General features: G+C 48.8%; 1 protein-coding gene across 1 annotated transcript in view; it reads left to right on the top strand.

Moving 5' to 3' along the window:
• The first annotated feature begins 1,983 nt into the window (after positions 1 to 1,983).
• NOL4L (nucleolar protein 4 like) overlaps positions 1,984 to 23,468 on the top strand; it is a 197,188-nt gene continuing 175,703 nt past the window's right edge. The window contains exon 1 of the mRNA XM_072631604.1: positions 1,984 to 2,404. Coding sequence (XP_072487705.1) covers positions 2,081 to 2,404 — 324 coding nt within the window. The 5' untranslated portion in view covers positions 1,984 to 2,080. The remainder of the gene's footprint in view (positions 2,405 to 23,468) is intronic.

Here is a 23,468-nt window from a genome sequence, read left to right on the forward strand (position 1 = left end):
GCAAAGAAACATTGGAGGACATTAGTCAGTCCTAGCTGAGGCCAAGGGGGAAAACTTCTGCAGAGTGAGGGAGCAGGAAATGGGGCCTGGGGCCTACATTTCTGGTGATAGAAAATGGTTCTGTATGGGCCAGAGTCTAGGGCTGGTTATTTCCACCAAAGCTGGTGGAGAAGCTGGCCTGGGGCAATCTAACAGAGTCAGCACACAAAATGTGGGAGGAACCCCCTGAGGCAGGCTAGAAATGAAGGCCTGTGTTTCTTGATGACCTGGTTGGAAGACAGAGCCAAAATCAGGCAGAATGTAGCAGTAACCTTTATTTATGCCAGTAATTTCATTGAGCAAAGGGGACTGTCCCTGTTGGGGGTGGCAAAGTAGCCAAGGTCAGTTCTCTACAAATACTTGAACTCACAGGTTAAGGGGCATATAGCAAGGGGCTTAGTGGACAGAGCCATGGTCTTGACAGTGAGAGATGTTAACTCTCTCACCAGCTATTGTGACCTTGGGCAAGTCATTTGTTTCTTTAGGCCTCAGTTTCCTCATCTGTAAAATGGAATATTTTGACTAGATGATTTCTAAATTTCATTCCAGCCCCAAATCCTAAATCTAAAATCTCTCTTGAAGTCTTTTCTTGTTTGGGAAGACAGACCCAGCCTAGGGGCTTCTCCTCCCTCCCCCCAATAAGACCATCTGGTCAGGAGAGATTGGGGAGATGAACATTTCATCCTATTTCACCCTCCCCCCCTCCCCCAAGAATTAAGTTTTTCTTGGGAAGTAGACCATTGGGTATAATTCTCTGAGGATTTTCAAGCGTGGAGGTCTAGAGACAAGAAGTTTGGGGCTCCCACGAAGTCCACTGCTCTTGGTCCCTCTGCCCCCAAACATCTTTCTGCGTATTACTGGGAGAAGTCTCTCCGACTCAACTTAGTTCCTGCCTCAGGCCCCAAAGCTGTCCAGAGAGGTTGGAGACTGTAGGAGAGGCAGCCTGCCCAACCTGCCCCCAGGCCCTGTGGGGAGGAGGAGGGGGACTGTTAGGGGAGAAGAGGCAGGCCCCGCCCTATACGGGCCCCAGCTCGGGTAGTGGGGAGAAGAGGGGAGGGGACGTGGAGACTTGCAGTCCTGCGGCCAGGGTTGGGGTCAAGCAGAGAAACAGCGAGACGGGGGCCCAGTCTCAACCCTGCCCGGCCTGGGACAAGGCGGAGCTGGGCCTCTGGAGGGAGGCCCTAGGGGCCGGGCCGGGGCCAGGGCCAGGGGGAAAGTCGGCTTCTGAGGCCTCAGGGACTGAGACCCGGGCCGGGACAGGGGGAAACTTGGTCCCCTGCGGCCTCGGCCCGGACAGTGAAAGCTCGGCCCCCAGCGCTCCTGGCGGCCCCGGCTGGGGCGGTGGGAAGTCCGGCCCCCTGCGCCCCCTGGGGCCAGGGACGGGGGGGGGGGGGGGGCGAAGCCCAGCCTCCTTTGCCCTGGGGCCGGGAGGGGGAGGGAAGCTACGCGGCTCTAACAGGTGGGATCCCGCTGCGTGGAGGAGGCGGCGAGGACAAGGACGACGAGGAGGAGGAGGAGGAGGAGGAAGGAGAGGAGGAGGAGGAGGAGGAGGAGGACGGAGACTAGCAGCCCGCTAGCCTGACAGCAGCCGCCGCTGGCGCCGCGGGTGTCTCGCTCGGTCTCCCTCACCCGCCCCGGGCTCCCCCTCACAGGCTGCGGGGCGGCCCCTCCCGGGGAGGGGACTCGCCCGCCCCCTTTGCACCTCCCGGTCCCGACTGCTCCATCCCCTCCTGCATCCCGGCCGGGGGGGAGGAGGAGGCGGAGCAGGAGCGGGAGCAGGAGCAGGAGCAGGAGCCGCCGCCGCCGCCGCCGCGGGAGCGCAGGAGGAGCGGGAGGGACCCTGCCTGCTGCAGCCCCGCGCGTCCCGGCCGCCGAGGTCGCCGCCACCGCCGCCGCCGCCGCCGCATCTCGGGACGGGGCAGCCGCTCCCCAGACCCAGTCTCAGTCCCAGCGTTAGCCTACGCCCGTCGCTCCCTGCTTCTCGGTCCGGGCCGGCCGGCCGGCCAGCTACGCTCTCTGCCCGCCCCCAAGGGCCCCGAGGATGCCGAAGCCAACACTGCTCCTGCGGGGGGGTTGGGACCGCAGCCCCGGGGACACGGAGCTGGGGCGCCAGTTCCGGGACTGGTGTCTCCGGACCTACGGAGACTCAGCCAAGACCAAGACGGTCACTCGCAGCAAATACCAGCGGATCGCCGAGGTCCTGCAAGGCGGGGGCAGCGGGACCACGGGTGCCGGCAACGGCGGCTCCTCGTCCGGGGAGAAAGGCAAGTTCCAGTTTTGGGTCCGCTCCAAGGGCTTTCGGCTGGGGACCAGCAGGGAGCCGAAGATGGGTCAAGTGGTGTATGTGCCGGTGAAAACTGGAACGGTCAGTGCGCGCCCGCGCCTCCCCTCAGTGTCCGCGTGTGTCTTGTCTGTCTGTCTGAGTGCTGTCCGTCTGTCCTAGCCCTGCTTGTGTCTGAGTGGTCACCTCTCTCCACCCACCCCCAGCCCAGTATAATCCCGCAGTGTATCCCCATCTAAGGCAGGGACCCCTTCCCTCCCTTCGGTCCCCCTTGGTTCCCGGCGGGATGGCCCAGGCGGCGCAGACCCGCCCCGGCAGGCTCTCCATGTAGCGAGCGGGCTGTCCCGGGAGCAGGAGGGAGCGAGGAAGGCTGCGAGTCCTCCCCGCCCCCCCGCGCCTCTCTCCCCACCAGCGCGGGCTGTCCCGGGTGCTCACCCGGGCATGTTCTGTCCTCCTCCTCCTCCCTCCTCCCCCTTCCTCCTCCTCTTCTTCCTCCTCCTTTTTCTTCCCCCCTCCCCCTTCCAGCAGGCGGCTGCTCCGGGAGCCAGACCCATCCCACCCCTAGCAGGCAGGCTGTCCCGAGCGGGCTGGCGAGCGAGCACCGGGTGGGAGCTCCTAGCTCCTGCCACCGCCCCCTGCCCCCTGACTGCTACGGGGCTTGCAGTGGCTGGAGGACAGGGAGTCTTCCCAGGGGCGCCCCTTTCCTCCTAGGCTCTGGGACGAGGCCCCGCAGACTGGGGGAGGGGGATGGTGCGGCGAGCCGGGGCCCGGGAGTAGGGGCTGGGGCTGGGGCAGGGGCAAGGGCAGGAACGCCCCGACCCCACCCGGGACTGGCCCTGGGCGGACGGGCGGGGGCGGCCGGGCGCGATGCAGACTGGCGCAGGAGGCGCCCCCGGGCGGGGCGGGGCGGGCGGGGCCGGACGGTCCCGGGGTGCGGATGGGGACGGGTCCACCCCCTCATCCCTCTCAGCCGAGGTCTGAGAAAAGGGGATGAAGCTGGCAGGGAGGAGGCATCTGACCCCTCCATCCTCCCCCTCACCCCCTCGGGCTGGCTACCCATGGAGTGGGGGAGGGGTGGGGCCTCCTAGCTCCCGGTTTGGCTGGGGCGGGGGCCAGTTAGGGTGCGGGCGGGGGCGGAGGTAGGGGAGCGTTGCTTCTCCCTCCCACCCCGGGCCCCTCGGGCTGCTGCCCTGGGGAAGGAGCCGGCGGCTCCCCCACTGGGACCTCATTGTTCTAAGGAGGGTTTGGGGGTGGGGGTGATGCAGGGGCCGCCCGGAGAGCTCAAATCTTTGAACTTTGAGCCGGAGAAATTAGGGGATTCAGGTTTTATATGCAGACACCGCCCCCCCCCCCAACCTTTCCACGCCATTCCTCCCCATCCTCTTATTTTTCTCTTCTCTGGGGGGCTGGGGTTTAATGTGGGTCTTCCTAACTAGTAACTCCCTCAGTCTTTGCACCATCTGCCTGAGAGTAGAATCTTCATAGACAATTGATTTTGTCGTTACTAAAAGTGCACTTGTCCCTCCTCCCAACCCTCCCCGGGCGGAGGAGGGGGTGGGGGTAGGGGGTGTGGGATGGGGAGGGGAAAGGCAGTGGGAAGGCTGGCGAGCAGGCTGGAGAGGGAGATGCTGGAGCTGCCTGGTTGGGAGGATGGAGGGAGGATAATTCGGGGAGGGAAAGGGGATTCAGGAGGCTGCCTCCCCCACCCCCTTCTTCGCAGCTCTGAGGAAGCAGTGTTGTCCCCTCTCCCAGATACCCTGTCAGGGAGATGGTTGCAGGCTGCGGTGAGGGCAGTCCATCTGTGGTAAATGCTTATAAACGCACTATTTACCTCCCATCTGGTCTGCCTCTTACCAGGGGCTGGGCTGGGGGAGGGGAGGGGGCTTCAGGCCTGGATTCCCAGCTTGGAATGAGGGAGTCCTGGGGTAGACTACCTGCCCTCCGATTTTAGGATCCTTTCAAACCTGCCTTTATCCTGACCTCCCTTGCCCCACCCCACTCCGCTTCCCACCAGACCCTTCCGAAGGGGTTGGGCCTGGTGTCTGAGACCCCAACAGGCCCCAGGATGTCAAGCAGCCCATGCCTGGCCTTGGGAAAGAAAATTCCTTCCCTTTACCTCCCAGTACAAAACCCCAGGCCCGGGGGGATATGGGGGGGCACAGCCTTCTCAGTTAAGGATATCAAGGCCAAAATGAAAGCTACCCAACCCCACCCCCAGCCCAGCTCCTACTCTCAGGAATGAATAAACTCCCCCAAAGGGAGGATAGGAGAGGCCAATCCTCTGGAGAGCTGGTTTACTGGGAGGGAGGAGAGAGAGCGAGAGAGCGCGCGCGCTGGCTCCAGCGGACTCTACCTCCTGTCCGGGACTCACCTAAGCTCCCATAAATCTGCAAACAAAACAGACACACCCCTAAGAGACTCTGAGTTTCCGAAGGGACCGGGAGGCTGTATTCCCCGAGAGAAAAGAAATCAGGCACATTTTAAAGATAAACAGATCGGGAGTTGGAGGAAAAAGCCATCCGATCGGCTTCCTCTTTAAGTTTCCAGGTGCCTGCCTCCTCAGTCTTCCTCCTTTTCAGTTATTTTAGGTGAACACTACTGCTAGAAATTCAGTGGGGGGACTCCCTGAAAGTTAATTTGTTAGATGGCAGTTTTTGAAGATGCGGAGGGCATCCCCCCAAACCGAGAGGGAACCATGCCCTGAGGCTTCCCAGTATATAGTTCATGGTGTAGTAGAAAGAACTCTGAATTTGGAGTCAGAGGGACCTGAGTTCCAGTCCTACTTCTGCCTCTACTAGTGATCTTGGGCAGTTGGTTTCACCTCACCTGGCATTAGTTTTCCTCTGTAAAATGAGAGGGTTGGGACTTGTTAAAATCTAAGGTCCCTTCCAACTCTACAACCTATAGTTCCCCTCACCCCCGCTAGAAAATTAAAGTTAGAGATTTCCCATTGTGGTAGGGATTGCACTATAGGTCCATCTGACCTGATTTTCTTTTTTTTAACTAAGGGCCAAGCTGGGGGAGGGGAGGAGTCCCTCTTCGGATTCCCCTGATGCTCGGCCCTTCTCAGATTAAAGCCTCCCAAACTATGTTCACCTTGGCTCTCCTACTCCCCCTCCAAATCTATATCCTCTCCCCTCTCTCCCCCTCTCACTCCCCATGCATGCTACACACACAAAGAAAGGTTGATCCTATGCATTTTTAGGTGAAGTGTTTTCCTGAATGATTCTGTTCTGGTCCTTCCTCCAAATAGCAAAAATAAGTCCTTTCCATTTTCCCCCCATTTTCTCTCCTCCCCCATAACTCCCCTTTCTCAGAATTACCTCTCCCCCAAGCCATATGTATTGGGCTGGACTTGGTTTGTGGCTTTCCTTCATCCTGTCTGGTTATCTGACACCACTTGTCCCCTGTCCCATCTGGCCCTTCCTTTCCTGGGTGTATCTGACAAAGGCTTAATCTGTCCCGGACTGTCCCAAGGCTGAAAGAGGGTGAAAGAGAATTAAGTTTATGCAGATGGGGCTTGAGTTGGGGGTTGGGGCTGGGACTGAGGCTGGGATCTGTGGTGGAGGCTAGGGCTAAGGCCAGAGCCATGTCCATCTCTCCTCCCTCCACCCCCAGCTGGAGCTGGGAGAGAGTGGAGGAGGGGATCCACAAGTTGAATTTCAATGTCTGCAGGTTGTCACAGGAAATCTAAGGTACAGACAGTGAGAGAAAGCGGAGGAGGGGAGGAGCTGAGGGTGCTCAAGGGGATAAGATCTTTTTATGACAAGAGTTGGGGCCTTTCCGTTTATGAAAAACATAATTAAGATTTCTTTCTTTCTTTTTGCCTGACCATGTCCTGTCAGAGGCAACCCTTTTTGGGGTCAGGGACACAGGGAAATCAAACTGACCCTTTTTTCTTGACACGAGTTAAATTTTCTGCCTCTTTCAAGCCTTTGAGTGAGGTGGCTCTTTCAATCAGTCCATATCTATTAAGGGCCTACTATGTGCAAGGCACTGTGCTGGGCTCTGGAAATACAAAGACAAAAAACAAAATAGTCCTTGCCCTCAAGTAACATAATATTGTTACTTATTACAGATAAATAAATGCAGGAGATATATAAATTAAATACAAAGTATTAGGGGCAGGACACTAAAAACTGGAGAAATCAAGAAAGGCTTCTTGGAGGAGGTGACTCTTGAAGGAGCCTTGAAGGGCCTAGACGTTCCAATAGAGATGAGGAGGGATATTGTTCTATGCACTGAGTCAGCTGCCTGGGCAAAGGTGGGAGATGGAATATTGTACATGGGAATAGTATATAGAAGAGTTTGCCTGGAGTTTAAGAGTATAAAGGGGAGCTTAATAGTCATGGAAGGATGATCAGAAATAGATTGAAAGGGTTTTAAATACCAAACAGAAAAGCTTACACTTTATTCTAGAAGCAATTGGGAGCTACTGAAGCTTATGGAGCCGGGGGTGACATAGTTAAACTTGAATTTTTTTTGAAATATCATTTTATCAGCTGTATAGAAGGCAGATTATAAAGGAGAAGGGCTGGGTGCAAGGAATCCAATTAAGAGAGTAGAGTGCAGGCATAAAAGATCATGAAGGCCTGTGTGAATGGTGAGATCTGAGAAATGTACAATAGAAAAGACTTGGCAATTGATTGAAAATGGATAAATTAGAGTTGAGGATGCCTCCTAGGTTGTGAGTTTGAGTGACTAGAGAAAAATGGTGGTGCCAATCAGGAGAATGGGTGGGTTTAATGGAAAAGACAATAAGTTTTATTTTAGATTTGTTGAGTTTGACATGCCTGGGAACATCCTGGTGGAGTTGTCTTAAGGCAGGTGGAAATGAGGGACTTGGGCTCTCCTGGAGATGAATGACAGCCCAGAAATACAGATTTGGGAGTCTTCCACTGATTTGATAAGATCTATAAGAGAGAGTAACCATAATCAAGTGTTTTTTGAGTGACAGTTCTGTGCCAGGCTAAGTGCTGAGGACAAAAAATTGAAACAGTTCCTGCCTTCAAGGAACTTATTTTCTAACTAAGGAGGCAATATATATATATATATCTCGACAGATAAACACAAGAAGTAAATACAGAGTAAATACAAGTAACCTTAGAGGAGAAAAGCACTAGGAGGTAGGGATGGGGCAGGGAGTAAAGGAGGAGACCCCAGGAAAGACCCCTTGCCGAAGGTGCTGCTTGAGCAGGATTTTGAAGGAAACCAGGGGTTCTAAAAGGCTGAGATGAGGAGGAATAGCATGCTAGTTATGGTTGGAAAGCCCAAGTTATATTCATGTATAAAGCAGATTTCTCTTTTCCTTATCATTGTAGGGTATGAAGTCAGGGGTGGCGTTTATGTTATTAGTGCCATTTAACAGTTACTCATTTATATAGCACTTTTGAAGTTTACAGAGCACCTCCCCCTTGTCAACCCTCTGAGAGTTAACTGTAAACGTTGTTTTACCCATTTCACAGATGACCAAACAGTCTCAAAAATTCAGGAGGTGGTGTTAATGTTATTAATCATATTTAGCCATTTATATAACACTTTTAAAGTTTACAAAGCCCTTAGCAACCTTCTGAGAGTTAACTATAAGTGCTATTATACTCATTTCATAGATGAGGGAACAGTCTGAGAGAAGTGGAAAGACTTGTTTGAGGTCTCATAGTTAGCCATAGAATTTTATAACCAGAAGAAACTTCAGAGCCTAGAGTATCAGAGCCAGAATGAACCATCTAGTCAAGCTCCTATCCTTTTGTAGATGGGAGAAACTGAGGCTCATAGACAGGAAAGTGATTTGCTGAAAGTCACACCTTGAGTTACTAACTTAAGGACTAGGCTAGACTGGAACTAGACCCCTTGGGTCTCTAAATTCCCAGTCTATTATTCTTTCCGTTATGTTGTGACTGGTAGTACCAGACCCACCTTTTCTATTGGCACTTAAATTGTAAAATTCCACTATTGACCCTTTGGGCTAAGGGATTATTCCTCTTAAACATCCCAGTATGTATGTGGAGTTGGGTGAGAGCAATAGCTTAAGTTGTTATCAGTCATTTGCTCCTTAGTGTGAACTAGTTTATAAGCTCCCAAAGGTGGCATTAAAATACAGTGAGATAGGAAAGGAGGATGCTGGAAGGGTAACTAAGTAGATGAATCAATATTGGTACCAGGGACAAATCTCAGTTCATGGTATCTTATGTAGTATTTGGGAGCTTGGATTCGGGGCAGCAGCATTGGTGGTGGTGGATGAAATCTTGGCAGGTTAAATGTCTTCCTTGTTTAAAGTGACATCATGTATCAATAATACAGGCAGAGTGGTAGAACTAAGGGGTGGCTCCATTGATTAGTATCACTTTGTACCTCTCATTCACTATTGTAGTTTTGTGTTTGTGTCTTGTTCCCTTATTGGACTGTGAGTTCCATGAAGATAGGGGCTAATCTGAACTTGATTTCTCCTCCAGCTCTTGACAAAGTACCCAGCATATTTAATAAATTTTAGTTGAATTGAATTGAATGGGAGATGTCCTGAATGGGATTTGAGTGACAAATAGGTGGTAAGGGCAACCCCAGGCTAGGCACTAGGAAGACAGGGTCCTGAGAGAAGTGTGTGTTGGGGCTTCAGAAAGGGGTATAGTCTAGGTGATTTGGGAAGCACATGACTGACTTGTTTCAGCCTGGGTTGGTACCCTAGACCTGCAGTAGGAAAATGATTCCTGGCAGGAAAACCATTTGGATTGCTGTTGCCCAGATGAGGTGGGTTATTTCATTAATTAAACATCTTTGTATCCCCAGGCAGTCAGGAAGGCAGGTGCCTGACCCTCAATGTCTTCCAGTTTCCCAAAGCCACTGTAGGAACTTGGACTGGACCTGGGGTGACTCCCTTAGGTACTGAGATTGAGCCTCTTTTCCTCTCCTGCTCCCATAGTTGCCACTATTGAGATGAGGATAAGGATGTAATGGCTACCTGCTCTGGGGGGAATGTCAGCTGATAAATATTCCCTACTTCTTTTTAATACTTTTCCCTTTCTTGTGGCAGTGTGGTATATTAGGAAGAACTCTGCTTGGAGTCCAAGGATCTGAGTTCAACTATCAAGTCTTCTACTTAATTAGTCATGTTGTTCTGGGAAAGTTATTTCTCTTTGGGCTTCAGTTTTCTCATCTGTATAACGAAGGTTTAGGTGATCTCTATGGTCCCTTTGGGCTCCAAATCTTATGTTCTTATGAGATTGCATTCTTACATTAGCTTGCTTTTGTGTATTTGGGTTGGGGGAGAAGGAGGAAACTGGATAAAAAGCTTTTTTTCAAGGTAATTAGAAGTGCTATGTTTCTTTTTGAGGGTACCTGGTCTCTGAAGTGGGTGGGCAGAGGTTGGGAACCAGATGTGACCAGGTGCTTTAGTACTTTCCTTAATCTTAGGTAGGTGTGTGTGTGTGTGTGTGTGTGTGTGTGTGTGTGTGTGTGTATGTGTATGTATGTATGTATGTATGTGAAAGGCAGCAGGAGCTTGTCACAGCTCAGCAACACTGTCCAACTGGCCAGAAGAGAGCTATTCATCCAGGCAGCCTAGTATGCAGAAGCAAGGAATGAGTCAAGTGAGACAACAAGATGGGATGCTTATGGAATGGCTACATATCAGGCTGACCCCTTTGGGTTCTGAGGCCCAGATTGTGATGGAATCATAGAATCTGGGAGTGTATAAAGAATGGAGAGGTTGCCCAGCCTAATCTGCCTCGCTTGGATTATGTGGTGACTGTGCTAGTGTGGACTTACCTTGAGATTCCTCTTTTTCCTCCTCCTCTTCTGCCTTCTTTCTTATCTTCCTCCTCCTTATTATCTCTCCCCTTCCTCCTCTTTTCTCCTTTTATTCATCTTCTTCCTTTTTCTCCCCATTCCTCCCACCCTTAACTCCTCATAGGGTTATTTGATGCAGGGTCTCAGGGTCCTTTCTAAGGTAGCAATTAAAAGATTATGTCATTTGTCATGGTTGTGTGTTGTTGAGCTTCCCTTGTGATGGATAGTCAGGCAAACTCAAAAAAATCTGTGTTTGTCCCAGGCCAGGGAGAGGAAAGAAGAAGGAGATAGAACTGGTCCCAACTACACCCAGAATATGGTTTTGGTAGACCTAATACTACTGGAGATCATAGAATATTAGAGATGGAAGGAACCTTAAATCCTGACTAGTCCAGTGGCCTCCCATTTTATCAGAAGTTGGTGCCTCTCCGCCTTCCACTCTCAGACTCAGTCTGGGGGGAGAAGCAGATGCCACTCCTCCTCTCTAACATTTTTTCTCCCTCCTCCTTCCTTCTACCCCAGCATAGTTAAACATCCCAAGCCTGCTTCTGGTCAGTTTGCCTGAATAAAGAAAGAGGCATGACAAAGCCTTCAGCACTTCCTAGGGTCCAGTCTGGCAATGGTGCTTAGAGATCTCATGAGAAAAAGGACTCAACAGTAGAGTCAAAGAATGTGTGAACTGGAAGAGAGGGACCTTAGTACATAGAACACAAAATGTTTTCTCTGAAAGGTACTATAGAATGTCAGAGCTAGGAAGGATTTTACAATATAGAACAAAAAAAATTCAAGACTTAAAGGGACCGTATAAAACAGAACCACAATGTCAGAACTGGAAGGGACCTTAGAATATAAGACATAGAATGGCAGGTTTGGAAGGGAGACATGGAAATAAAACAATATCAGGGCTAGAACAGACCTTAAAACATAGAACACAAAATGTCAGAATTGGAAGGCGACCTTAGATCTCTCTCTCTCTCTCTCTCTCTCTCTCTCTCTCTCTCTCTCTCTCTCTCTCTCTCTCTCTCTCTCACACACACACACACACACACACACACACACACACACACACACACACACACACACACACACAGCTGGAAGGGATCTTTAAACAAAGAACCCAGAATACTAGACCTAGAAGGGACTTTAAAACTTTGACTGATGGAACTTAGAGCATAGAATGTTGGGAAACAGAACATAGAATGTCTGTGCTGGAACAGACCTTAAAACATAGAATAAATAATGTTAAAACTAAAAACTACCTTAGGACATAGAACGGCAAGGAGGAAAGGTAATTTACAACTAGGAAGAAGCTTAGAACATGTAGAGCAGGAAGGAGCCTGACTTAGAACATAGAACAGAAAATGTCAGGTCCTGGAGGAACTTTACAACTTAGAGCATTAGCATTAGAAAGATGCTTAGCGCATAGGATGTTAAGAACTAACAGAGACCTTCAAATAGAAAACAAAGCTAGGCAGGCTGTTACAAAATAGAATGTATGTTGTCATCACTGGAAAGAACTTGATAGACCATCTAGATTAAACTCCCTAATTTTACATATGGGGAAATTGAGTATCTGTAAAGGAAATAACTTAGAGTATTGTACAAATTTCTTTGATGCAAAGAAAGGCTTTTATTCTGTTCTTTGACTCCCATAGTTTAATAATACAGGATTCTAAGCCCCAAGGTATGGACCCAGACAGAGATAAGCCCTCAGAGGGCTTAACCATAGGGCAAATAGCAAAATAGCAATGAGGTAGACTCTAGGGGCTTTGGGCTTGTGGCCCCCCTTTTTCCTGGCACCAGTTTTTAAAATCTTAATTTTTATTGATATCCTTTTTTATGTCACTCTCATTTCCAAATATATGCCTTTCCCCTCTCCTACCCAGTGAACTCTCTATCCTATTTAAAAATAAAAAGCATAAAGGAGAGAGAAAAAAAGCCATTTGGAACATATCAATAATGTCTGACAATATATGCAATATTCCACACCCATAGTCCCCCACCTCTTTAAAAAAGGGAATGAGGGGCTCTCACCAGTTTTTATGGAAAGATTTGGTACTCATGGCAAAACCCAGGGAAGGGTTTTCTAGAAGAATAATTCACCAAACTTAAACATGATAGGGTCTCTATGATAGCATTTACTCAGTTATGAGAATTAATTCTTACATATATATCCTATAGAATTGTAGTTATGCAACAGGAGATGGTGCCAAGCAATTGAAGGCACCCTGTTTTATGCAGCTAATTGTTGAGGGTAGAAGTAGCCAGGCTGTAGTGGGATATACTTACTTCATAGACTGCTAGTAATGGACACTCTAAACTGGGCTTCTCCCTCCCCATGGTAGGCTATGCCCACATTCTGACATTTATTTCAATCAAAGGAGTCCAGTCGTAGAGGATTCTCAACCATTACATCCCTAGTGTGTCCTAGCTGGGACTCCAGCCATGGCTAGAGCCCACCTCAATTCTCAGGGTATTATCAGAGTTGCCCAAGTGTGTGCTGGGAAGCAGTTGGAGGTGTCTGAGCAGGTGGGCCGATAAATATCTGGCAATGAGGTGGAGTTACCAGCCGTGCTATTTGAAAGCTTCAGACAGTAACATGGCACAATTGTCAGAGACTAAGAGAATTTTAATGCTGAAAGGGCCCTTAGAACATAGATTGTCAGAGCTAGAAGGGCCCTTAGAATATAGATTTGACAGGACTGGGCAGAGCCTTTAGAACATAGTGTTAGTTCTGGGAGGGCCTTTAGAACAATGATTGACAAGGCTGGGCAGGGCCCTTAGAACATAGAATGTCAGGGCTGGGAGGACCTTTAGAACATAGAATGTTGGATCTGGGAGGGCCCTTAGAACATAGAATGTTGGAGCTGGGAGGGCCCTTGCCCTAAGAACAGAATATTAGAATGTAGATTGTTGAAATAGATCTGGACCTTAGAGTTCATCTGGTCACATTTGTGTTCATGTAGATCCATTAGATGGATCTGCACCTGAGCTTTCCAGAAGCCTTTCAAATCATTTAGCTTCATTTTCCAACATTTTGCTTCCAGAAGTCAGGCAGTTATAGACTCAAAAGAGGAAACCCCTGACAAGTTCCTTGGTAGGCAGGGGTGAGAGAGAAGGAGAGTGACACTCTGCACAGTCACTCCTATCCTTCCTTCTCTAAGCTCAGTAGAAGCATCCTGGATCTCATTAACTAGCACCTGCAGGGCCAAGATGGTGTAGTGGAAAGAGAACCCAGTTTTGGAGTGAAGAAACCTGGGCTTTAGTTCCAACTCTGTCTGTCACTCACTTGCCTTGCCTGCAATGCTCTGTCCTCCTCTCAGCTTCCTTCAATACCCAGCTCAACTCCTACCCTCTTCAGATCTTTCCCTAGCTGCTAGTGCCTCCTATTCTCAGATTACTTTCCATCTACTCTGAATGTATCTTGCATGTAGCTGGTTATTTATAGGTTGTCTGCCCCATTAGAATCTAAGTTTCTTGAGGGCAGGCACCATTTTTGCCTTTCTTTGTATTTTTTGCTGAGCACAATTCCTGGCACATAGGAAGCACTTAATAAATTGACTTACTGTGTGACTTTGGAAAAGTTACTCAGGTCTTCTTATCTGTAAAATGGGAGAATAACTTCTTTAACCTTCTTCAGAAAGCTGCTGTGGAAATAAAATGAAGTCATGTATCTGAAAACATTTTGTAGAGTGCTGAAAAAAGATGGGGTCCAGAATGGGGAGAGGGCACCTTAACCAGTAGTTAAGGTGACCAGGGAAAGATTGAAGGTGAAGGAGGTTTTGAGCCAAGTTGTATTCAGTCAGATGGAGAGGAGAGCAATTCCAGACAGGACTACTGAGTGAATAAAGGTTCAGAGGAGAATTTTTGAATCTACTTTCTACTCTTTGTAATCTTATAAGTCTTGATATTCTAGACATATTCTCTGGAAGTGACAATCTCCAGTATCCTCTTGACAAGTTGTCATCCATCCTCTGACCAAAAACCTTTAGTGATGAGGAGCTCACTACTTCCTGAAGCATCCCCTTCTGATGTTAATTTTGGTTGTTAAGGGTCCGACTTTAGTTCATTGTATACAGATGAGGAAATGCAACCCCGAGAGAGGAAGGGAATTACCTAATGTCACACAGCAAGTTTGTGGTAGATCTGGGATGAGAAGTCAGCTCTCCTGACTCTCAGTCTGCTTTGGTTTTCCTTGAATACTGAATCTGGTTCCCAGCTAACTCTTAACAGTCCATCCCACTATCCCTCTAAAAAAATGGTCCTTCACCAGTGACTGGCTACAGCATTTTATCCCTCAGCAAAGGATGTTAGAGTATCACTGTCCCCGGGGCCGTAGGGCTAGTTGTCTAGCCCAACTAGTTGAACTTTTGGGAAGTTCAGCCCTCACCAAATCTGTTTCTATCATACATATCATGGAAAGAGCCCTGGGCATGGAGTCCAGTTTTGGTTCTACTGCTGACTCACTGTGTGACCTTGAGTAAGTTACTTCCTTTCTCTGGGCCCCGATTTCTTCATCTGTAAAATAAGGAGGCTGACCTTGATGATTTCTAAGACCCCTTTCAATTATGATCACAAGAGCCCCTCCTTACAGGAAAGCTGGCACTTCTGGGCTCCAAGGCTAGCGGACTCTCCTTTCCCCCACCAGTAGGTGGGAGAGACAGAGCATTAATAGCACATTTGCTCCTTGGTGATGATTTCAAGAATGACTTTCATATGAACTGCTTGCCTTATGGGAAGACTGTCCATCATCACCACCCCCACCCCCCCATATTTATACTATGCTTTTTATATTTTTCATTCCCTGGCTCATTTGTTCCTCTTTTTATAGATGATGAAACAAGCCCAGGGAGGTTGGATGACCTAGCCATGGTCATTCAGTGAGGTGGCAGCAGAACTGGGCCTTGGACCCTGTTTTTGTCTCTTGTTTGCACTGTATTAGGATGTCTCCCCTGAAACACTGGAGGAACTGACCTCATTCAGAGGAGTCGCAGCAGCAAAAAAATTTGAGGCATAGAAATCAAGAGACAGTAGAAACATCCCTGGTCTTAGAGTCAGGAAGTCTGAGAGAATCTCCCCTTTACCACTCAATGCCAGATGTGTGACAGTGGGAAAGTCATTTACCTTCCCTGGGTCTCAGTTTTCTTTTCTGTAAAAAGACAGTAGTAATGGTTGCACTATTTAACGTCACAGGATTGTCCTGAGGGAGGTGCTTGTAGTTCCCTAAAGTTGTCTAGAAATGGGTACTAATCTTATTAATAATTATAATAAATTCTATCCTTTTGAGGTGTAACTGTGCTGTGACCCCAACACACACACACACACACATACACAGAGAGAGAGAGAGAGAGAGAGAGAGAGAGAGAGAGAGAGAGAGAGAGAGAGAGAGAGAGAGAGCTCTGTCTTCAGATTTGTGGTTCTTGATCAGGTTTTGTAAAAAAATGTTTCTTGGTCAGAAGGTCTGTTGTAAGAATGTTGAAATGCAGAGGGAAAGGCTAAAACTCTAGTCCCAGCAGCCTGTAGAAGAAGGCTACCCACTGAGCTAAGCAAGGGAAGGGTCCCAGGCTCTGGAAACAGGATTCTCCTGACCTGCCTGGAAAGGTTTGAAGTATAATCCCTGTAGGGTGAACCTTTCCTCAAGGGCTGGCCCAGTTTGGTAAGGAGTAAATGCTCTTCTGAGGTCATGTTTTCATCTAATTAGTCGACAACCTCTTTGTGAGGTAAGGTTTTTAGACACTTGACACTGTCATCATCATCATTAATAATGACAACTATTCACATTTCTATGGCATTTTGTGGTGTATCAAGTACTTTCTCTGTACAGTAAATTGTATATCATCCCCATTTTACGGATGAGGAAGCTGAGATTCAGAGAAATGAAATGAGGCACCTCAGATCCACAGTAGCACTTTCCTGTGACCTTGGCTGTACAATTAATTAACCTCCTTTTCCCCCATCTCCCATTCCCACGCTGTGATCATTTTTGCTCTCGTTTGCTATACCATCGTACTTGTCTGGGTGTCAACTGGCCCCAGTAGCTCTGATTCTCCTCCTGAGCTGGAATGAGTAGGATCTCTAAGCAGCTTATACCCATATCTCTCTTGCTCCATGGGAGCATTCTTCAATGAGACCCTCTCCCATTACTGACAGGAGATTTCCCCTCTTTCTTTCCTCTGGTTTCAGTCCCTCCCTGTGCCACCTGAGACATTCTCCTGTGAGGCACCTAAACTTTATGCTAGAGATCACCCCAAATTTTGAATGGGATCCTTTCCTTCACAGGTAGCAGCAACCAGAAGGGTGGAAGCTCACCCTCCCATATCTATAGGAACCATAAGACCCAGAGTTAGGAGTGGCCCTCAAAGTCCTAGGCCAATGTATCCACTAAGAAGTAAGGCTGAGTAAGCCAGGTGGGACTCCAGGCTGGTGTCATGTCACAGCACTGCCTCCTCTCCTGGTGACAAGAGAAAGTTTGTGTAGAAGGAGACCTATAGTCCAGTATTTCTTCTCTTTGACTTCCAGCTTTTTGCTCAAATTGACCTCCCCAGGTCCTGACTTTCAATAGATTTCCTTTGAAGTCAGAAGGTCCAGTAGTAACATCTCTCCTGAAGAAGGGCTGTTGGCTAAACCTTCTAGTTGAAGTTAGGATTTAGGATTGTAGCATGTTAGAAATGCAAGTCCAAAAAAACTAGTCTAACTAAAAAAGACCAAAAAGCTAGCCCAATCCCTTTATTTTACAGATGAGGAAACTGAGACCCAGAGATGGATACTTAGCATAAAAAACCAAACCAAATCAAACTTTGAGGGGGAGGAACCCAGTCTTTGACTCAGGAGAATTAAAGGGCATATGGGCTTGTGTCTATGCCTGAAAGCAGTGTGAGGCAGTCAGGCAGGCAGCAAGCATTTCTTAAGCAGTTGCTATGTGCCAGGCCCTGTGCTAAGTGATGGGAAGACAAAGGAAGGCAATAGTAAGGGTTTTGGCTCTAGAGTCAGGGACTTGGGTGGAAATTCTGGCTCTGGAAATTGTCCTCTGTGTGATCTTGGACAAATCACTTTCCCTCTGTGGGTCTCAGTTTCACCACTGTAAAAAGAGGGGGTTGGAGTAGATTTTCTCAAAGGTCTCCAAGGAAGGGATCAGATCATAAAGCTGGAAGGAAGCCAGAACCCTCCTCCCTCTCCCCACCCAAGCCAGGTACGGTTTGGGGGCTGGGTGGCTGGTGGCAGTGGAGAGACAGAGAGAGAGAGAGAGAGAGAGAGAGGGAGGCCATTCCTTAACTGGACTCAAAGGTGGGAAGAGAGAAGAGTCTTGGGGAGGGTAGTCTGAGGGTCAGCTGTGAGGGCTGTCTCTCCTTTGCTTGCAGGAGTGGGAGAAGAAGGAGAGGGTATAAACCCCAACTTTTTCCAACTGAGGTGATTCTATGAGAACCAGATTTGTCTACACACTGCCTTCCCCCTCCCCCCCAACCTGGAAATAAGGTTCAGAAGAAGGAGCCCTAAACTAGAAGACCAGGGTTTAAATCCCAGTTCTCCTACTTGCAAGTTATAGAAATATGTCATTTCCCTTCTCTGGGCTTCAATTACCCCATCTGTAGAATGGGGATGTTGGATTAGATGGTTGATATTTAAGGTCCCTTTTACCTGATATTCTGTTTTTTGTCTTTAGGGAAGACATTATGATTGTCTTGAAGCATTTGAAGGCCTGCTTATAGTTAAGAAGGATCAGCTTTGTGCTTGACCACAAAGCGTAGAAAGAAGAGCAATAGGGGACAGTTGTGGAGGAAAATTTTGGCTCAGAATAAGGAAAAACATCCTACCAATGAGATCTGTCCAAAGAGGTAATGAGTTCCCTGGCTCTGGAGGTCTTTGAGTGAAAGTTGAATGGCCACTTGCCTGGGATGTTGTTGAGGGGTTTCCTGGTCAGCTTGGGGTTGTACTAGGTGACCTCAGAGGTCCTTTTCATTTCTGTGATGCTGAGATTCTGTGAAGCTCTGGCCGGGAAGTTCGTATTTACGTCTCTTTGTCTTCAGCTCCTTCTCTCTCGTGCAAATTAGCAATTACCTTCCCTGATCTCGTGTTCTCAGTGCCCTTCCTGGGAGGATTGCGCTGAGATGGGCCAAAGCAAGCTCCGGGCGGAGGCTGTCTGTCTCATTAGCTGATGGCAGCAGGGGGAGAAAGGGAGGGGACCTGTTGTCCAGAATAGGGAGCTCAGCCCAACTGGGGCTTGCAGGGCCGGTGCCAGCCAAGGGCAGTGTATTCTGTTAGATAGTCATGCCGGGATGCTGAGGGATCCCCCAGGGGCAGTCAGTAAATCTCCAAATATTTACAAAGTACCTGCTATGGGCCTACTTCAGTTTTGGACTGGGCTGTGCTGCGCTGGAGGCAAAGTAAGCCCCAGATCTGGTCTTTGCTCTTTAGGACCTCACAGTCTAGTAGGAGAGACAGGTTTCCTACATGTGAAGAGATAACTAACGAGGGAAAGGCCCAACTGGCCGACTTAATATTCTCTGAAATGGACTTGCCATCTCATCTTCTGCCTTGGTACATTTGTGCAAGCCATTTTTGATGTCGGAAATGAGCTCCTTCTTCATCTCTGTCTTTCTGAATCTTTCTTTCCCTTCAAAGATCATCACAAATACTGCCTCTTCCATGAAACATCTCAGAATCCCACCAATTACTAGAAAATATTCCTAGAGTATCCTATCTGATTGTCTCCTTCTCTCCCTACCCTGTATTATAATTACTTCTTTGTACATGGTACATTTTCATGAGCTCTTTCCAGACCCCCCTCAGTCACTAATGCCTCCTCCCCTAAAATAGTTTTTTGGGGTACATTTTTGATATAACATACACATATACATACATACATGCATACACACACACACATATATATATACATATATATCATATGTATGTCTCTACAGAATGTAAAATTCCTCGAAAGCAGGAACTATTTAATTTTTATCTTTGTGTACCTTAGTGCCAAGCACAGAGTAGGTACTTAATAAATGCTTGTTGACTGACTAATAGTAAACTCTAATTTCCTTAGGGTCAAGGGATCTTTCCACCTTTTTGCTGCTTCCTTTAGCATCTTGGATATGTACTTTATAAATGTTTGCTCAATCAAATTGAATGCCAGGTAGGCTGTTTTATGCTTTTTGAACCTCAGTTTCTTCATTTGTAAAATATGGACAATGATCTTACATCAAAGGACTGATAGGTGGAAAGTGCCTTGTAAATTCTTCAAACCTATAGAGATGTGAACATTTCTTACTATCAAATGTAGTTGTGGTGTTGTCAAAAGCTCACTGGACTGAGAGGATCAAGATAAAGAGGTTTTAGATTCAGATTTTCTGCTAACTTGCGTTAACTTTAGATTAGCCCCTTTAAGCACCTTCAGCCTCAGTTTTCCCATCTGTGAAATGGAGAACTAGTTGATATTTAAGGTCCCATTTAGCTCCGACATTCCGTGTTCCATAAGACATTCCGTTTAAATGACAGGAAGGGAGTACAGACATAAGTGCCAGAGGAACTCAGAGAGACTTCTACTCCCTGTGGGATAGAGGAATGGCTTCTTGGAGGTGGGAATTAAGCTGGCCTTGAAAACCACATAGGATTTGGATAAATGGAGATGAGAAGGAAAGGGCCTTTCAGGTATGGCAGTAGCTGCAGCAGAGATATGGAGGAAGTGAGAGCCAAAGACTGTTCTAGGGACATTTTGGGGTTTTGGCTGGAGAATAAGGTTTGAGTGGGGGATCAAGGGAAGGAAAGGCTGAAAAGGCAATTTGGGGACAGACTGTGTGTGTGTGTGGGGGCCTTGAATGCCAACTTAAGTAACATTACTTCTCTATATTCCCCCACCCCCCATGACATCAACCTTCCTTGAATATCAGAGCCTTCAGAAAAAGAAAGGGTGAGAGGTAGGGGACATTGTTTTGGGCTGGACTGCATGAACCTGAGCCTGCATTTTGCTCATGAACCAACCCTGGACAGGGACTGGGTGCACAAGAGCCCCTTCCCCCATGCCTAAAGAAGGCAGTGCAGAATAGATAACTGTATTGGAAAGTGCTCTTGGGTCTGTGTTTAGATCATGCCTTCCACACTTACCCAGATAGGTGACTCTGGCCAAGTCATTTGATCTCTCTAAACCCAGTTTCCTCATTGATAAGATGGGGATGATACGGACTTTCTTCTGGGGGGTGTTGTGAGGAAAGGTGCTTTGTAAATCTTAGAGGTTTATTATTAGTGTCATTGGTAGGATTTCTGGCTTATGACTCACGCCCCACAACAGGGCCCCCTCCCAGGAGATTTCCTGCCAGGCCTAGAAGGAGAGAAACAAAATGGTCTAGTAGAAAAGGGTCAGGCTTTGGAGTCAGATAAGCTGGGTTTAGATCTTGCCTCTGTCACATATTACCTGTGTGGTCATGGGTGTGTCACTCCATTCATTTCCTCATCTGTGAAATGGGAACTAGGACTAAAATGCCACTTGATCTATGTTACCCAACTAGGAGAGTTAAGCTTTGGCCACCCCCAGTTTCCCTCTGCTAGTTGGTAGCGCTTAGACTGGACCCAGTAAACCTAGTGTTGAGACCACCTCCGGAATGGGAGTGACATTCCCAGCTTCACAGGTGGCGGCAATAGAGGAGGAGGGTTTGAATCTCCCTCACCACCACCCCCCCCAAATCTACAGAAACCATAGAATCTAGAGTTGGAAGCTGCGTTAGAAATCCAGCCAAAACTCCAGGGGTTTGGATGTCTTGTCTAAGATCCCTCAGAGTCAGTAGAAGAGACGAGATTTGAACCCAGGTCAGTGGACTCCAAATCCATTTTTTTTTCTCCACTACACCAAGCTGTCTCTCCTCCCCAGAGACCTTCCATCTTTCTCTGCCCATGACCTTTCTAGAACACTCTGGGGCTATGGCCCTGCAGCCTCTTGTGTGGTTGGCCCCTACCGGATGCGGCCTCAGCTGGGTGAGAAATCTTGTGTCCAGCTGTACTGTAGGGCTGGTGGTTATTTTTTGCTGGGGGGAAGGAGGAGGGTGGTAAACACACACACACACATACAACCTCCCAGGATTTCTCCAATGATCAGTTTGCCTGCCTCTGGAGCAAGCAGTCCCTCTCCTCCCCCCAACGCACAGTCACTCTCTCACACACACCCCTCCCCACCTGACTCCCTTCCCCCGTCTCCCCAGCTGAGCCAGAGGCACGTGACGGGCTGTCTGTAGGCCCCAGTGGCTGGGGAGGCCGACCGCTCCTTCTTCTCACCTACATGGTGTGTTTTGATCCAGAGGAGAGGGGGGAAAAACCCTTGAGCTAGTGACAAAGGTCTGAGTGTGGGCTGGAGAGTACAGTTCCGTCTCTTAGCAACTGGCTCCTACCTCGGCGCTCCCTGAGTCTGTGTGGGACACGGTGCATCAGTCAGGCTTCTGTGGTACTGGGAAGGCAGGCAAACGCCCGCCTGCCTGCCAGCCGAGGGGGTGGAGAGAGTAGCCCCAGCTTAGACTGTGGGTTAAGGAAATGCAGGAATCTCAGAGGGAGAGAGAGAGAGCATCTACCTGGGGTCTGATCCAAGCTGCATTTGAGCCGATTTTCCCACCCTTCAAGCTAAACCTGGAGCCCAAAGGCTGATTCATAGGATCGTATGATTTTAGAGCAGGAAGGCAGACCTTAGGGGATTATCTGTTTTGAATCCTTTTGATTTACAGATGGGGAAACTGAGGCCCACATAACTGAACTGACCTGCCCAGTGTCCACATAGATTGTAAGCGACAGACCCAAGGGTCCTGACTCCCTAAGGCCAGCACTTTCCATTCTGCCATGATGCCCAGGAGAAGCCTCATGCCAGCTCCCTGGAGGGAAGCTGTCTTGCATTATTGATGTCTTTCAGGACAGCCTCCGAGAGGGACAGTCGGCGCCTGCAGCTTCGGGCTGCCAGTTCTGCATGGAACTTTCCTGGCAGAGGGGTGAATACTCTCCTGGGACTGGATTCAGCTCCTAAGAGAGCTCAGAGAATTTGGCCGAGAGAGAGAGAGAGAGAGAGAGAGAGAGAGAGAGAGAGAGAGAGAGAGAGAGAAAGAGAGAGAGAGAGAGAGAGAGAGAGAGAGAGAGAGAGAGAGAGAGAGAGAGAGAGAGAAAGGAGAGAGAGGAGAGAGAGGAGAGAGGAGAGAGGAGAGGAGACAGAAGACAAGTTTGCCACCCAGGTCCATCCTTCTCCCTCCACCTAGTCTTTGGGGAAAGCCTTCTTTCCACTAGGGTTTCCTTCTCTTTTCCTCTCCTGTTCCCCTCCTCCACCCTCTTTGCTCTACTTGTTAGCTTCTCTTGAACTTGGGTAAATAATTTTCCTTCTCCGTTCACTCATCTGTAATATAAAAGAGTTGGACCAGGTGATCTCTAAGGGCCTTTCCAGGTTGAAGTCCTATGATTCTGAATCTTGGACCCAACCCCATCATCTGATAATGGAGCTCATCTCTGTAATATTTTAGGATTAAGAACTGGAAGGGATATTTGGTCCAACTCCATTTTATAGATGGGGAAACTGAGGTCCCAAAAGAAGTAAGGTGAACTGATTTTTGTAAGGTCACATAAAGTCAGGACTCCAACTTAGGTGTCCTGACCCTGAATTCACTGTTTGTTTTTTCCCTGCGTGGTGCTTACTTCTCCGTTTAATGCAGAGCATAACCTGTCAGCTCTCAACCTGGCTCCCCATACAGAGGGGCTGATCATTGTCAGTTCTTCAGCCTTCTGCCCTTGCCCCCTCATGTCTCACCATCTCTCCTTCCCCCTTCCTGGCCTGCTTCCCACCACCTTTCACTACTCTACACCACGCCCGCCCCTCACCCCCACCTCCCTTTTTATAAAAAGAAAAAAAAAGTAAGTTTTAACACAAAGATGGCTGAGAAGGGAGGCTTCTAGCCCAGAGGGTCCTGCAGCCCTGGGAGGCTGTGTGATGCCCAGAGGGGGAGGGGAGGAGCAGCCAGACAGTCCCTGTGCCAGGGCTGCACAACACGCTGCCGTCCTTTGTCTCCTCGAGCTCCAGGCCACATGGGTGAGGGGAAGGCTTCCCCCTCCTCCCAACCCCCCAGCCGCACGCCACATTGCCCAGTGTTCTGGAAGCAGCCATCTGGGCTGGCCGCCTGTGCGAGACTGGGTGTGCTGGATGAGGGAGTGTAGGAACAGCGGCAGCACCCTACCCTGCCATACCTCCCCACCTTGGCGTGGGGGCAGGAGTTGGGGGGGTGTCTTTTTAGTCACTTGGAAGCAGAAAGAAGACAGAAAGGGAGATAGAGCCTGGTGGGGGTTGGGGGAGGACCCTAATTTGGTTTGAGAGAGAGGCTGGGCGATGCCGTTTGTCTGGCAGCTGGCCCTCTTG

This window comes from Notamacropus eugenii, chromosome 1 (genome assembly GCF_028372415.1).
Source record: "Notamacropus eugenii isolate mMacEug1 chromosome 1, mMacEug1.pri_v2, whole genome shotgun sequence".
NCBI classification, from domain to species: Eukaryota; Metazoa; Chordata; class Mammalia; order Diprotodontia; family Macropodidae; genus Notamacropus; species Notamacropus eugenii.